Source organism: Bombus affinis, chromosome 10, assembly GCF_024516045.1.
Source record: "Bombus affinis isolate iyBomAffi1 chromosome 10, iyBomAffi1.2, whole genome shotgun sequence".
NCBI classification, from domain to species: Eukaryota; Metazoa; Arthropoda; class Insecta; order Hymenoptera; family Apidae; genus Bombus; species Bombus affinis.
Window position 1 is genome coordinate 2,357,257 of NC_066353.1, and position 17,412 is coordinate 2,374,668.

The window sequence follows — 17,412 nt, forward strand, 5'->3', positions numbered from 1 at the left end:
ATCTCTGCCCAGCGCGATACCTGGAGCCTTTAGAGCGGTAAATGTACTCGAGGAGGATAGTCACGAATCGAGCGTGCGGTCGATGATGTACAGATAAACGAGGGAAATTTTGCTCGGGAGAACAGAAAGACACTTTCTTCCTCTTTATCATCCTTTCCCTGTTTGTCGTTCTACTTGGCGTGTACCCGTTTCTGTCTCGGCGAAGGGACTCGCGATAATTATAAATCGTTTTGTGGCTGATGCTAACGAGCTCCTCGAAGCCGCCTCCGCACGAGCTTTGAGCTTGGACCTAGCAAGACCTCGGAACTTATGTTGTCTCTCGCCAGGAGGATATTATTGCTTTAGATACACCGTGGCTGATACTTAGCCGATTCGAGGCGAGTTTTTAAAAGTGTAGGTACAATCTACGCAAATTCACTCGTGTGTAATTTATCGTGCTATTCGAAGTAATTAAAGGGTTGCTCGTGTAATCTTCCAGATTATAAATAGTCCCGAGTATAGTACCTGTGTTTATGTTTCTTTGGGTTTAACGTCTTGTTAATTGCAAATTTTTTGATCGGCATGTGTTTCTCAAGGTTGTAAATGACAAGGTTGAGGTGAGTTTGCATAAGTGGTTTCGTATTTTCCTTTGTCGATTAGCTACGAAAAGTGTAGCTGTCGTTAAGAGAAAGAGCAATTATACTCTACGACTGCGTGCACTCGCGTAACTACAAAATAATAACAGGGAATACATGGAGGAAATTAAACGTATCTATTTTTTGTCTCGTGCCCCGATTTTTTTCATCGGCTTAATGACTTTGCATTCCCTTCTCGATTTAAAAATCTGTTTGTTAGCGTAAAAATAGTTCACTTTTGAAGCTTAACCATACTTATTTGTTTAATCCTTAGTTCCAGTATTTACTCTTGATTCTAATGACCAGACTGCGGATATTTTATGAATAGAACTGCGGAAACGTAAATTCTGAATGATATTTGTCTCACTCGTGAAGTATCACAACATAAATATCCTACTTTTTATTGTTGGATTATTTGATATCTTTTTATATTATTTCTAATCATACACGTTTGTTTCACGTCACTAAACTTGCCATAAATGCGCAGATGAATCCATAATCTACCGATAAATCAACTTGCACGCATTCGAATGATCGATCGTTTCCTAATAAAGCAATGTAATGTATTGGATCCATAAGAGATAATATCAAATGTTTAATTCAACGTTTATTTCGAGATCAAGGAATCTTATTGATTAAGAAATACAGAAACGCCGGGACACGAAGGAAAAGAAACGTGGCGCGGATCTTTGAAGTAGATTAATCCCAGCGTGGGTCAGACGGTCGGATATTGGGCTAAACGTCACGCGCACCCTCTACACATTGCACGAATGTGGTCAACTCACCCTCCACTCGCTGATCGCGCTCGATCCCGGATTGTTTTGATTGACAGGAACAAATAAGAGTGACGTGCATCCATGGGGACACTGTGTTATCGCGTCTGATCCTTCGGTATCGCCTCCCATGGGTGGATTAAGTGAAACCTTTTACACAAATATTTTGTGACGTGTATCTTTTACCGCGTCGAGAGTTCAACGTTTCAACGAGTGAAATATGGTTTATAATCTGTACACTATTTTCTTTCTCTCGTGTAAGGAGACGATGGAATTTAGCATTTTTTTCATAACATTGAAATTCTAATTGTACTTTTTCTTATCAAAGAAATAGTAAATTTGTAAATGTTGGAAAAATTTGATACTTGATTGTACATATTGCTTTTATCCAGAGAGTGTTTGCGTGGTTAAGATTTGATTACAATCATCGTGAGTGGAAGCGAAAGATATTTGGGGTTCGATTGCGTTAAAATCGTAGCCGGTGTCAAATGTGGCATCTGAATGTTTCCATCAGATACAGACAGTTGTTGGAAACCAGAAACCACAGTTTCTACTTACATTTTGCTGTGAACGGTCTGTTCTCGCGGTGAGGAAGCGGAAACGGTAATAGATGATCTTTTTGCTCCACCTTTCGCTGTTTCTTGTACAAACCGTCAACAGTGTCATTTGAATGTCTTTGATCACATCGAACAATTGTGTGTTCCAAACAATCTATCTTTAAATATATAAAAGTTATTTTATTTATTCGAATATCCCTAAAGAATTTAGGAAATCATAAATAGAACGAAGTGGGTGAAAAGATTTCGAAGTACTTTAAAATCATTCTTATTTCCCTTACATTGAGAAAGGTCGACACGGCTTTCATTTTTGAGCAGATGAATCGATAAGAACCAACTCACGGCCATCGATATCCCTTTATTCGGCGAACCGTGGCTTCTTCGTAGCCCCCAGTCATCGTTACTACGATTATTTTCAAATTCGTGCCCATGAGAGGCGAACAAAAGGGAAACGAGAAGCAAGTAATTCCCTCTGGAATCGCTGAACGGCGCTGGCTTGTCCAGCCATCTGTTGCCTTTCAAGGATAAAACCAAAAGTGGAGCCAGGAAAGCCGACATCCTCTTCCGTGGTCTCTGTCATTTCTCTCTTCCCTTCGTTGCAAACAATCTTCCCCGAACTTGCATAAAATGATTTGATAAATTCCACGTTTGTATGTTACATAAACTTGTCCAATATAAAGACGTATTAAAGATTGAATTCTTAAATCAAACAGATTAATTGAAATTTCAATATATACGAGAAAAAGCCGATCAATCTAATTCTTTCCGAAATCTAATCTTTTATGAACGGTATATGGTAGGATAAATTATATATATTACAAAACGATTACCACTATGACATCATAATCTGCCATAAGCCACCCCCTATTCTACGAAGCGCCCTTTATCGTATATCAACATTGCCTACATGCGTTCGACGCGAAATCTTCGGAATTTCAGAAAGTGGAATTCTACAAAGTCCAAAATTGCGTCTAATATTACAAAATATATAAAATATCCAAAATATATATTTTTCCATAGTACTTGATAGATAAAACAATTTTCTACCGAGATTCTATTTTTTAAAATTAATTTTTGCAATATATAAATTTTCATAGGAATCCAAGCCTACTCATTATAGCGTCGATGATACTTGACTATTTTTCATATGACACACATAATGCGTACACAAAATTTCTCCGTAATATGTGTTCAAATACTTTCCCGAGCCACTGTACCTTTGAGTCGGGTTCGGTGTTTTATTGAGCGGTAAAATTTAACGGCGAACGCTGGCCCGTAACTTCCGGTGTTTCGTAGGTTGGCGGCCCTAGCGTTCGCCCGCCACGAGTCACAATGAAAGCCACCCCGCGCGCGGAAGGATAACAATGGCAACGGGAGCAGCGCCGGTCCTGGAAATACCTTGATCCCACAAAAGGTAGCTAAACACGAGCCAGGACGAACACCCGAACCCTGGCCCTTCCAATTATACGTACTCTCGACTCGCAAGCGGATTGACGGTTGGTACGCAACGATAAATCGCGACGGTGATCCGACTTCTCCATTGAATCGCGACCGAACGAACGCCAGGGAATCCGATCGTACCGCCGAATATTTCGAGCCAGGGGCTTTCGTGGCTTTTCAACCGACCACGTAGCCGAGTTTGTTCGTGCGTTCATTGTGTTACCGAGCAGTCGACTTTCAATATTCGAAACTTGCGTTTTAGGGATCCGCTTTGATCAAAGTTTTTGAATTGAAATCTTTGGCTCTTTGACATTTTTAATTGTGGGATTTGTTAACTTTTAGAGTTCCGCGAATAGTTGTATCCTTAGTTCTTGCCATCGTGGAACTTTACAAGATTTTTTAATTTTATATTTATATAGAATACAGAATTGTTTAATATATAATGGTAGACTTTAAACTTTCGAATTGTCGAATACTTACACCTTTGAAACTTTGCATCCTGGAAGCTTAAAATCTTTGAGTCTTCTGAAATTAAAGATTGTCCTTGATCCTTGGATCTTGGAGTCTTTGTTGAGAATTATGGATCTTAATCGCCGAAATAAATGTATAGGAGCACTTACATTACACGTAGAAAAGATATTCAAATAGTTTCATATTTATTTAATATGTGATTTACAGGATCTTCGTCGATATATATTTGCACGCGTCTCAGCACTCTCTTTGTCTCACCATCTTCTATACCACACTACTAACGGAACAGTTGCATTTACCTGCTTTTTGAGACGCTGTGCACACACATACTTCCATACACTCATACTCACATACGTGTGTCACTACTACGCAGCTAATCTAATCTAGCACACAAAATTATACATATCTCAATAGTCTTTGAATATTTGAAACGTTGAATCTTTGCAAATTTTAATTCTTTGATCTTTGAATCTTTGTGTCTTTGGATTGTTCGAAATATAATATATAAAAATTTCCTTTGACAAAACTGATTATACATTTTCCGTCGAATTTCGGAAACAAAAACGCGTTCGGGGGTTTTCATTTTCGTAGTTTCTATTAGAGCAACATCTGCTTCCTTGCTTGCCGCGCATTGATGAATTAGTTGGGTCAAACGACAGCCTCGCAGCTACGTTCACCCCCTCACAATTATCTTTTCTCCCTATGTATTTTTCCCTTTGTTGTTCATCTGTCAGCTCGCTTGAAGGATGCACAAAGGCTTTCTGGTACTCGCCGACGAATTCTGACGTTCCTCGCCCGCATGGCTTGTCATAATTTTCTAAAGTGCTGGTCACGCTTCTGATTACGATCACGCAACGAGTGAAGGAATTTATATGATAAGCAAACATTTGCAAACAAACGAATGTCCGTAATTTCGTTAATGCTACAGAGTTTAATAAACTTACTTTTTCCCCTGTACAGAGGGATTTTTGTAAGGCAAACAAAATGGAAGCTTTTACATAAATCAAATAAGACCCATATTTAAATAATATGCAGCTTAATTCTCATATCAATATCATCTAACAATTTTAAATAATTTGCGATACTTCACATTTTAATCTTTCGAATATTTATTTCTCAATCTTACTCTGAAACTGTTGAAGCTGTAAGGATATTTTTTAATCTTAGAAAGCATGTAAAAGTGTTAAATATTTCATTCAATAACTCTAAACACATTTTAAATAAATCGATATCTAAAGTATATGTGTACACATAAAATAATTTCTGTATGAATTTTCAAGCAAAATTTTACACCAAAAAAGCTTCGAATAAAGAGCTGCATAAAACTAACGACCAGATCATCCATCAAGCGTTCTATCAGCCAATTATCTGAAATCACCGCTGTCATCCAAAGAAAATGAAAACCAAACTTCCACTCTCAAGAATCCTTCGAACTTCCATACGTGTGACTTTACACAGTCTGAACGATCTATAATAACTATCGTGCGTCGATCGCGCATCGTAGATCGAGGGGACAGAGCCAGGAAGACCGGTACCGCGAAGAAAAGTAATAAGGGTGGAATATCGATATTCATCGACTAGAAAGCAAGTGGAGGCGACGAAGCGCAACGATGCGCGCTAGATTGGCCGGCACTTTCCGAGATATGAAATTATTGTCCGGGCCAGCAGCCCCTGTCAAAGGATCGACTGACAAGCGATCTCGAACGAAGCACGACAGCTTGACTAATGCGGTTACTACGGCCCCTCGTGATATAACCAAATGAAATACTCCTACTCGCAAGAAGAAGCTGATGTCACGAAATCAAAGTTCTTTTCCCTTGTGCTTGGATCATCCCTTCTTCTTCTCTAAAGAAGAAATCATCTTTTCCACCGCATCAGCGAGAATTCCTCTGCTTCATCTATGTCTTCTTTTTTCATTTGTCAATCGATATGCGAGAAGGCGACGGTGACGTCGATTTATTTATTGTTAATGTTTCGTAGCATTTAATTGAATTGCGATTTGCTAGGTTGAGACTCGATAGATGATTAATGATGGCTTCGTCAGGTTATAAAGGGACGACCAAAGAAATTGTTGGTAGTTTAGAATCGAAGATAGAATTCTTATTGTGATTTTGTGTAATTGAATAACTTAAGATTTGAATAGTTAAATGACGATTCTTCGATTCTGAAGATTATCGAGATCAGCTGAGATAAATTGAGTTTGTTTAGGATTTTTTAGATATTAGATTTGTTTAGGAGGATTACTAACTGTGACATAGTAATCTTAATATCATCCATTTCTGATAAACTCGCGTCTTTAATTCCTCGCCATACAAAATACCATTTTCGTGTGTTCGTAAGTTGGCCACATCAAAGTGTACAGTGACTAATGATTAATAATCTATCTTATTGAAATATTTTAACTTTAACATGATATCATTTTTTCTCTTTTAGATCACTTTCTTAAACGTGGTTATATTTTTTATTTAGAAGCCTTTTTCGTGTTATTCCATTTTTATTACAAATAGCACTGAACCTGGTTAACTTAACTGCCAGTTTCTTCGGTGCTTTCAATAACAGAAATGGAAATAGTACAACCGCGGTTCACAGTATTCTCGAAACGTGCAGCTCGTAAACTGCTTGTCGAGCGAGTAGCTGTACACCTGACAGTCGAATATTTTATTACTTACGGAAGTTCTAGCTCGCCTTCTCCATCGCGGACCGTGACCCTTAAGGTGCGGTCAAACTCGCTCGACAGCCGCGCAATATGTAACATGAACTTCTGATGTGTTCTCCACGAGGAATTTAACGAACAGTTGCACGTGTTCATTCCATTCGTGCTTGGAATAATACCGAATCGTTCGGTACTTGCATTTGACAATGTAATTTGTATATTTCGCGCGAAGAATGCAGCATCAACAAGAAGCATCGACACATATCGCCATTTCCTATTAAAGTTTTCTTATCAGTTTCCATACACAGTGGCAGACAAAAAGAAGCTTAAAATTGATACTTACGTATAATAACTGCACTACATTAATGGTAACTTCGTTGTACTAAACATTTTTATGTTCATATCATGCGTTGATAACAGTCATCTATATTATATCTATTCATAATTTAATTGTTCTTGTCAATTATAACCGTTTTGTACTGCTTAGCCTTTAAACTTTCTTTCGTAGTCCAATGTGTATTTAACCTTCATAGTATCAAATTTTTGTAGTCGTATGAAAATACTACTAACGGTTCGAAATATAATATTTATATTTCGAAAATTTAAATATTTCCAACGCCCGAAATTTTAACAATTTGGAAGTTTCTATCCTTCCGCGGCTTACAAATTTTCTACGGTTTTCTGTCCCACTTTTCACGCATTCTCGTTTCTTCCTACCTAATTAATTAGTATGTAAATGGTATAATAAATACTGTCAACATTTATGTAGCCACTCTGAGTTAAAGAACTAGAAGAGTAGAAATAATAGAGTACATCAATACGTTGAATAATTACAATTCTATTTCTTGGATACTTCAACGAAAGTATTCGTCGAGACTTTGTGTTACAAGCAGTAAGCAGATTTCGATGTTTGCTTTAATATAAAAGTGAAAACAGTCGATCAGGGAATCTTTCTTTGTCTGCGTAGAGGGAGGAAAGTGTGTACATCGTTCGTTTGCCAGGGCAGAATGGAAGCTGTATTCTTCTTCTGGTAAACCTCTTCGAACCTTCACCATTCGAAACGTATTTCACCTGGAATATATTTTTCCTCCTTGATTTGCAAAAGATTGCGTTGGTATTTACATAAAGTAAAGAGCGGGAGACGGTGAATACGTTTCGATCTCTTTATCGGCGTATAATAGACCTTGGTATTCGCCGGTATTCGTGCAAGGGATTGTAAAATGGTCCTATTCTCCTTGCATGTAATAAGATTCGGTAAGGCTAAATGTTTCGGAGAAATTTCAGGGAGATTACATTTGAAATTAGTATAATCAGTCCGTGAAAATTAGAAAATTTGGAAGAACGAAGATTTGAACCAATTCAAAAAATCAAGCCGTTGTGAAATAGGAGATTCGAAAATTTGGAAAGTCGAAAATTCAAACATTTGGGGGATCGAAAATATTCATGGACTTTATGAGGTCAAAGCTTGGAACATTCAATCCAAATTTGCGGGGTCAGAAATTACAAAATTTAAATATTTGAATATTTGAAAGTTCGAGAATCGAATACTTGTACGTTTGTAAGTTTCTACTTACTTCTAGCTTATCATTGCGTTACTTGCGACGTATAACAATTTTTTTTACCCGCTTCCGATCCACTTTTCACATTATTCCGTTCTTTCTTCCACGATTCCCACGTTCTCAGATTTCCAAAGTCCCACGCTCTCAATTTCCAGTTCCTAAAAATAACAATACATATATCAACTGTCAGATACCTAGCGTAACCAATCAAAGTTTCCCAACTACACGATGGACATCCCCTAGTCTCTGCACCCTACAATTTCCTCCAGCCTACAGGCTGGGTCCGTATACAAGAATAGTCATTGCTACCGTGAAACGAAGCATGCTTTCTTCATCAGCAGCGTTTAATTTGAATACACGTGCACGTTGTTACACGCAAACATGCGCAAGAGGAAGGAATCGTCGCGCGCGAGTAACCGTGGATCTCTTTCGCGTAACAAGACACTGCAAAGTAGGAGAGTACATATTGATCTTCCATTTCCTGCGGCTGAAACCAAGGGCTCTGCGCCTTGGTGAATCGCGATATTCGCCGTACCGTATCCTCCCACGTTGTTCGGCGAACGATGACGACGGCCAGGGTTCTTTCCAGGCTCGACGACTCTTAACGGAGTCCCACGAGGCACCGATTACACGAATCGGTGATTCATAATCGTCGTTCGGGCTTCCTTCCTGAATGCAATCACGGCCGCGGGGCCGCCATCCGTGAACAAAAAGAAAAGAAAGTCTCAAGGAGCTCGACTTCCATGGTCGATCCTTGGTTTCTCGCCATTCACCAAGACGCCTCGGGAAGCTTCCAGGTCTGTGGATATTTCACGAGAGAATTTATTTTCATTTGATTTGTGGTTAGTTAGATTAGACTATATAGTTTCATTTTTCACTTAATCGATAATGTCTTTAGGGTGATATAAATTTAGGATTTCTTACTTGGGAAGTTTCATCGAGTTTGGCACATTTCGTCAAAATGTAACTTCGTGTAAAATAAATGCGGATAAATAATAAAAAAGCTTTAGTGAAAATACATAACGATTTATTTTTCTGAGGTAATTTCATTGATTTTAGCGTTGTTATAATTTTGCTCTTGGCTTCGCCATACACCAAGACGTCTCAGGAAATGTTTAAATCTCTGGATTTAATCCAGATAATTATTTGATGGGAGGGACCGATTTTTCGTGGTTCGTGGCTACTTAGATCCGATTATAATAATTAAATTCCTCAGTTTAATTGGCAATTATTTTAGACTGATATAAATTTAACGTTTCTTTCTTGGGAAGTTTGTCCGGGTTCAGGGACGTTTCGTTAAAACGATTGAAAGTAAATGCAGATATATTTTTTAGAATTTATGTTTTCTGAGAAGTACCAGTGATTTTACAATTATTTTTTATTAAACGATCCGTGTTTCTTCAGAGATTCCTCTGCATTTGCGTAAGAAGAGTCCTGCAGCAACCTATTGTACCCAATGTCGCAAAAGCAACAAATCACAACGACACTGCACACCAGAGAAACATGGAACGAGGATCAATTATGCTCCGCTCGTAAATCTCGAACTACCCCAAGAAGAATTTTATCATCGTAGGTAGTTTATAACCTTAAAGCTTCGGAGTGGCAGTCCACGTTCCATATACGTAGCGTTTCAAACGAAAGCCTTGAAACTTGCTTGTAACTTTATAAAGGCGAACGTTCTTTATCGGCAAAACTTTGAAAAGCGTAACGTTCAGCCGTGATTTCGTAGGGAAATACACGGGAAACGTCGACTTGCGACGATCTTTGAGAACGCGTTAAAATATAAATTGCATTCATTAAAGTTGAATGGACACGTAATGACGCTAAATGCTATTGATTTCGTATTCTATAGAGCGGCCAGTTTGAGTTGGCATCGGCGAGACTGGTGCCGGATATAGGTGTCTTATTGTCTGAATACCCCGAAGCTCTCATTGTTTGGATGTTCCAAATGTTAATTCTAGGTGGTACATCCGCATGAAATACCTTTTTGAGTCTTGTGAATAGGAAAAGCAAACGACAGCCGGTCGGATGAACATGAAAAATAGTTGACATACACTGTCCACGATTTTTTTACGTATAGTCAAGATGAAAGTAGGTTGATCGAAATATCTGAGAGGAAATGGTACAATCTTTTTTTATCCGGATCCATTGTTTGATGAACTGGTTTCCTTTTCCTCGATCCATACACATTCCTGAGTGCAATGTGAACGTGCCAAGTGAATGCCAATATACAGCTTTATTCATAAATATTGGCACATTGTTGACCTGTACAAAATGCAATAATCGGGCTGAATCGTCAGGCAAATCAGGCAATCGATCAGACTTTTGTATTTATACAAGATAAGGACCCACGAAATGTACGATAAATAATTGTCAGGAACTGCTTACGTTATAAGAAAGTTATAAAATATAAAATACACGAGAGTTATAAAAAAAAGTAAAGAATAAACGATAGTCCCCACAGTTTCCTGATCGATATCTTGTCGAAAAAATTTCAGCTGAATTGCGTAAGTATCGTCGATGAGAATTGAAATATGAGAAGTCTATCCAAAGGCTGATTGCGATCTATGAAAACCCGTGCGACATTTATGGAACCAAGTAACCACAGACACATTAGGAAAATTAACGAAACGAAGACACACGATTTGTCCAAACTTAGTCTGCAACTGCAGGACAGAAACTGCCGCAGGAATCGAAGAAATGATCGGTAAACCGATCTACGACTGACAGAGGAACCCTCGTTAAACCGGCGATTCATCATTCGTTGAGGAGTCTTTAAGGACGATTAGGTAGTACGTCGACGAGCAAAAGGGTCAACGAGGCTGGCCTACGTCAAAACGGATGGGAACCTGTTTTCCTCCGTCACCGCCCGCATCTTCAACCCTCGTAACGAAACTTGGTTAACCCTTTCGGGTAACTGGAGCAAGTCTACTTCTGTGTCTTTTTTCCTTTCGTTTCATCGAAGGGAGAGGACCACGTGCCTTCGAGGCTCATTTTCACCAGAACTTATCTCCGTTAAACGTATACGCGAACTAGGATCTTGCTGGTGCAGGGGACGAAGGATTTCGTAGACGCCATCGCCAGAGGCAATCTGGGCACCAAATTGAGCCGTACTTTCGTCAAGGCGACACGCGCCCTCTGATTAAATCGGGTGTATTATTGACGACGACCTGCCTTGTCTTCGACATTGTGAAACTTTACACGTTGCGTTTTTACAGCTTAGAAGTGCTGTTGAGAACTCCGCCGCGAATTTCACTCATTAAAAGACAACATTGCGCAAACGTATAATATTCCATCTGCAATATTTTTCAATCAATTTACGTTATATTCTCGTGTTAGAGTTTTATTTCTAACATTGTAGCTTGGGAAACAGGTTCCAGGGATTAACTCATCACCATAACTCAACGATATCTACGCAACCTTATTATTATTCACTTTTCCACTTATAATCTCTTTCATTCGATTCTATGGAATTCATACGATAAACTTGTTTTTACATCTTAATTTAATTTGTCATTCCGAATCACTTAGGTGAATATAGGCACTAATCTCAGGTCAGATCTAAAATTTCAACGAGTTACTTATAAAAAAATTGGTATGAAATTCTCTTGAGTTCATATCACATTTTATTCGCTTATATCCTAAAAAAAAACAATATCTTCTTTCTGCTTTCAGGTACGTACCTGCCACTGCAGCATCACGAGTTCTTCCCTGACGTCTCGAGCGTGCATTAACGTGAGTAGATCAAAGCACGAAAGGAATTCGTATCCCCCGAAAGACAAAGAGTCGTCTTTTTTTCGATAATGAAACAGGGTTGAGAGGGATGAGTTGTGATTGTTTCGTACGCGAACGTAATCTCGGGGGAGTATTCCCCGCGGTGGATGAAATTTCAATTTTCGGCGGGAATTTCCACGAAATCTGCATAACTCGAGGATCCGCAAGACGCTCGAGTGACAGAAAAGGGAGGAAAGTGTCGGAACCGAAGGAAGCACTAAATCTTTTAAGTCTCGCCCATTTTTGCACCAGAACCGCGAACAAAAAGAGATCGAGTCGGGAAGAAATCCGCTGAAACTTTCCTCCTCTTCTCGAGATGCTTGAAATGTCTTCTTCGTTGAAATTTTGAGACATGAAGAGGAATTTGAGGAAGTTGGAGATTTCGATTTGAAGGAATTCCAAGCGAAAAACGTCGCGAAGCTTTAAATAATGTATAGCTGCGGTGGATCTGGCTTTTATTTATTTAAAACACGATATTTTTAGATGAAATTTTAAGTAAAGAAATAGAATCTAGTAAATTTTTGAGTGGAATTCGTAAACAAATGATAGATACCGAGAATTCGTGAAACGTATTTCTTATCCGCTCGAGGGTGAACTACCCTCTTCCCGTCGATTCGATGCCAATTCAAGAGTATTATTTCGAATACCAAACGTTCCTTCCAGAATTTCCATTTTTATCGACAATTTCGAAGCTCTTCAGAAAATTTGAAATTTACTTACTTTTACAGACAGCTTTTCACTTGAATTTTTAGATAAATTCTGACAAATTCTATTCAATGTTTATTCAAGAACTGGAAATTTCTCATATCGAACGAAACAAGAATATATACTTCCCATTAGTATGTTAACCACGAGGCTATGTTTCGTCGAATATTTAATCCCGCTGTTCTCCTATGGTCTGCATAGCGCAGCTTGAAAATCACACCTCGATATATATTGTAGAAATATCGTTGAATCTTTATTAATATTGTATAAAATATTGTTGAAATCTTTGCATATTTCACACTGTTCGTGAATTCAAATTTCGAAAGAAGATATCGGAAAATATAAGAACGTAAAACGGTACTAAGCAAAACAGCAGGATCAATTATCTTTTTAAACAAAATTTCCAAAGACTCTATGGATCTGTCGGTTTGTTCCCCGTTCGATATTTTGAAATTGCGAAAGCAGCGAGAGAACGATGGCACCTGTACAGTTTACGGCTTTATGCCTTGACGACAGGCGGCCTCTTCATTTCTATTAGCCTCCCTTCGAGTCGCTTCACCCTTCTATCTCTCGCTAGGCCTTCCACCAAGAAGCCCGAGAGAACCCATGACACAAGCTCGAATCCCCTCGCTCTAAACCGCTCACTCCCTCCCATACTCTCCTCGTTCATCCTTCCCCTATTGTTCTTCATTCTCTGCCGCCCAGACTTCGATCTTAAAGGTGCACCCCTCGAGCCCTTTCGCCAACCAACGTCTAACTCGTCCGCCACCAGAGTCAATTATTTCGTGAGAAGATTTCAGGATCTGAGAAACGACAAATATTTTCTGTTCGATGCGAAAAGTGGAAGACAAGTTGGGGCAGTTTACCCTGGTTTCCTGGAAGTTTACGACTTTTTATGGGGTGTCGAGTAATGGATATGTCCTTTGAGTCGGTTGGATGAGATTGTCGTTGGATAAAGTAAGTTTCTCGTGATTCTATTCGATTTTGCCGGTCAGAATAGGGTCGATAGATTGGTACGATTGTTTAGGGTATTTTATTGTTACGTTTCAGTATTACAAACTGCGGATGTTTATGGAAAAGTTTATGTTTTGGGGAAATTTAAGGGTGCAGGGATCCGTAGCATATATATTATATAAGTATATATGTAAAATATTCAAAGTAGAGTATTTATTATTTCATGGAATTTAATAGATGAAACAAATATGTATTTGGGTTCTGTTTCTTCAGCTACGTATATCCAGTTCAAAAAGTAATTTGATTTCGATTGATTGTTCGAATTATTGGAAAGTATGCAAAGAGTGTCTCCTTATTGCAACAACTCCTTCCATTTCTTTACACAAAAAGCTGCAACGCCATAAAAAGTAAATATAAATAGCAGACAAGTACAAACATCCTATTTACTATACAACGATGTCCAATTTCCAGCGACGTGAATCCGAAAAATCTCAATGTTAGCGCACCCGCCGATGCATCAACGCGAAATACAAATAGCCAGTTCGCGTGATACGCGCGCGAAACAGCAAATAAGACGATAACGTATCGCCATCAACACCACCAGCGCTATACAAAAGGAAGAAAGACGAGGAAGAAAAAAGAAAATCGAAATAAAAAGATAAATTATCTACAGTTATTCATACATTAAACTCGCGCGCGCTATATTTCACCGTTGTCAGTTTATCCGCGACACCTGCTACATCGAATCCCTCTTATTTCGACGGGTATCAACGGTGCAGAACAGTCGTGCAGGGAACCTCCGGGATCGGCGAGATCGATAGCGCCAATAAAGCACCACTTTCGCTACTATAAATCGAACCGGAGATCTTTTATTGCGCCGAATATATTTGCGTGGTAATCACTGATGGATAGGCGAACACATGAACGCGATGGATGGCCGGTAAATCGCGTCGCGTTGCTGCATTCGATTTATTACGATGAAAATACTGGCGACGATGCGATGGAAGGAAGAGAAGAGATTAGGGTCTTTTCAAATGCTTCTCGACGCCAATGACTTAAGAGGGTTGCGGACTCCCGTTGTCGTGAATAAGAAACGACGCGAGCTCTTAAGAAACGCGGAGAAGCGTAATTCATTTACGTTAGATTGATTAAAGCGTTCGTTAAGGTTGCGTCGAGGAAACAGCTTTTAAACGATTAATCGTTAATAGCACTGCCATGGCTGTTGTTGCACCCGTGACGAGATCGTTAGGTATTCATTAGAACTTTTTAAATATTTGTTTGTAGCAACACTTAATTTGATTTGTTAGCTCGAATCTTCTAAACGATTAATAATAGTAATGTGATGGTTGTTGTTTCTAGGCAAGATTTTTACAAGAAGCTTTTTATATATATCTATACTAATAAAAATAAAAGCGATAGTACTAATATCTGACTTTTGTCGATAGGTTTGTTTCTTTATTCTGCTGTGTTTTTCCAGATCCCGTTTTCGACCCAATCGTATTTTTCTTTCGTCAATAGGTTCCCTAAGTTTGAGAAGAAGCGACGTGATCATTATTTTTCTTAAACTTAAACTTCTTAGTAAATATTTGAATGAAATTGTTGAGAATTGTGGATTTTAGTCGCTGAAATAAATGTATGGGAAAATTCACATTACACGTAGAAATGATATTAAGATAGTTTCAGATTTATTTAATATGCGATTTACAAGATATTCGTAGATACGTAGATACAAGAGATTTGTAGCACTCTTTTTGTCTCACTATGTTTTTACCACCATGCGTACGGAACAGTTGCATTCTTCTGTTTTATGAGTCACTGCGCATGTACATACTCCCAAACACACTCATACTCATATATGTGTATCATTACTACGCGGCTAATCCAGTGTAGCACACAAAATTACATACATCTCAATAGAAATAGTAAAAGTCTTCTTATTTGAAGACTGCAACAGGGTTGATTGGTTTCCAACGTTTTTGGATGGGACAAGGTTTAAGTAGAATATGTTGCACGTATCGGTTTCCCATATGTACAAAACAATCTTCGACAAGCACTCGCTAAGGATGTGGTCTCAATTTTCCGCGGCAAAAATAGGACAAGTAAATGTTGATTTAGTTAATGGCGCTCCCGTTTCGACTGACTTTCTGTCCGCGTCGACTTAACTGTATAGGGTGTATATTTTAGGAACAGAGTTGAAAAAGGATATAATAAGAGAGATATTGATAAAGTATTCAGCCGTTCGATAAGTTCGTAACAAAATTTAAGAGAGATTATATTAAAAAAACTAAAGAAACTTCTGTAATAAAAATTGAAGGTCTTTTTATTATTTTTATACTTTTCTTCTACCACTAAAAAAATATATATGCGACGAATTAATATATGGAAACGAAAAAAGAATCACAAAAGCAAATTTCCTGAGATTGTCAACTTTAAAACACGAGATTATTTATAGAACCGAATATCAGGCCTTTCATAAATTATTCAGCAACCCAATTTTCTCTCAGAAAAGACAAAAAAACGTGAAATCCCCGTAAGGTTCTTTGTTCCTGGCGGAACAATGCAACTCGAGCGAAGTTTCTAGATAAAAATCCGATCCAAGTTATCCAAGAGCGAACGATCCGCTCTCTGAAGTATCCGCTAATTAGCTACGGACGAAATAAAAGACGTAATCACCTCGATAATAATTCGAAACTTGGACGAACTTGATCGTTCGATGGTTGCTTCATCTTGAAATATGACAGTGAGAAACCGAGAAGATTGGCAAATGGAATTCGATACGTTGTCGCTTGGAAGGGGCGTAAAATTAAAATATCTCTGCGGAGAAGAAGCGTATCGAGGGGTAGAAGATTTTTTGCTCCTCCACGCTTTCCATCGTTCTCTAATCTCTACATCTGCGCCTTCTTCCGTTGGTATCCTTTCTGCTCGAGAATTTCGTCCTTCCGCGAGAATCGATTCCCTTAGGAACGCTTTGGAAACCCGGTCGTCGCAACTTCTTTGCAAAAAGAAAGTCCGTGAAGAAGGGACTCGATACTCGTATTCTATCCCGTAGGGTTTTGTGGCAAGAACGATGAAGAGTCTATTATATGCGTTCTTTCCCTAGGGTATCATAAACTTAGCAGCAACTCCTTTTGTTGATTTTTGGGCTCGTGGGTGCTTTCATTTTATTTATTTATTTATTTTCCAGTAAAAGCCCTTTGACATCAAATGCAAATAAAATAAAATTGGATACAATAGGATTAATCGTGCATCGAACGCCTAAAACATGTCCCTGTGCCGTGAAAAATCTCAATGTGTTTGTACTATGAAATGTAAATGAGCACAAGCGAATGATTAAAAGTGGATGTGGTACCAACAGAATAAGAGATGAGCTATTAAGATTTGGTAATAACAAAGAGAATTCTAATGTAACGTTTAAAATAACGTTGTATCGTTAAAGAGTCATTAGAATTTGTCAGTGACTATTTACGAAATTTCTCTGACATTTCTGGGATTACTGAATCAATTGTTTCGTGAATTTTTGGACACGCGGTCGTGCATTTTCTATTTCTTTGCAAACGGATTCAGCGACGAAGAGAGACGCTTTTATTCGAAGGAACAAAGCTGCTCTTCAGAAATTGTAGTAGTGTCATTACAAAATAGAGTTTTTACAAGAATACGAAATTGGACTTATTTTATGGAAGTTGATTTGCTCGCCAAGGTGAACAAAAGCGAACGTTTTGTTTCCCGGTGGTGTATTCGACGTTTCTATAGGGTTGCGTGGCGCAATAAAACGCAGATGTCAAATTCAAGAAAGCTACTTTCATCAATCGTTTTTTTCCGTTGTCGTCTCTTTGTTCCTCGATTCTTTTCTTGTTATTTCAACTGTCTTCCCTGCTCGGACGAACGTGTTCCCCCTGCGAGTCTCATCATTCG

General features: G+C 38.5%; 1 protein-coding gene across 10 annotated transcripts in view; it reads left to right on the forward strand.

Annotated features, from left to right (window-relative positions):
- LOC126921419 (uncharacterized) overlaps positions 1 to 17,412 on the forward strand; it is a 392,226-nt gene that overhangs the window by 260,126 nt on the left and 114,688 nt on the right. For 9 of the 10 annotated variants that reach the window (XR_007712335.1, XM_050732990.1, XM_050732989.1 and 6 more), the window contains one exon: positions 11,743 to 11,802. The exons of the other annotated variant lie outside the window; for it this stretch is intronic. Coding sequence is in view for 8 of the 9 variants with exons in the window: in XM_050732990.1 (XP_050588947.1) it covers positions 11,743 to 11,802 (60 nt within the window). In the remaining variant the exon portion in view is untranslated. The remainder of the gene's footprint in view (positions 1 to 11,742; positions 11,803 to 17,412) is intronic. 10 annotated transcript variants of the gene reach the window in all.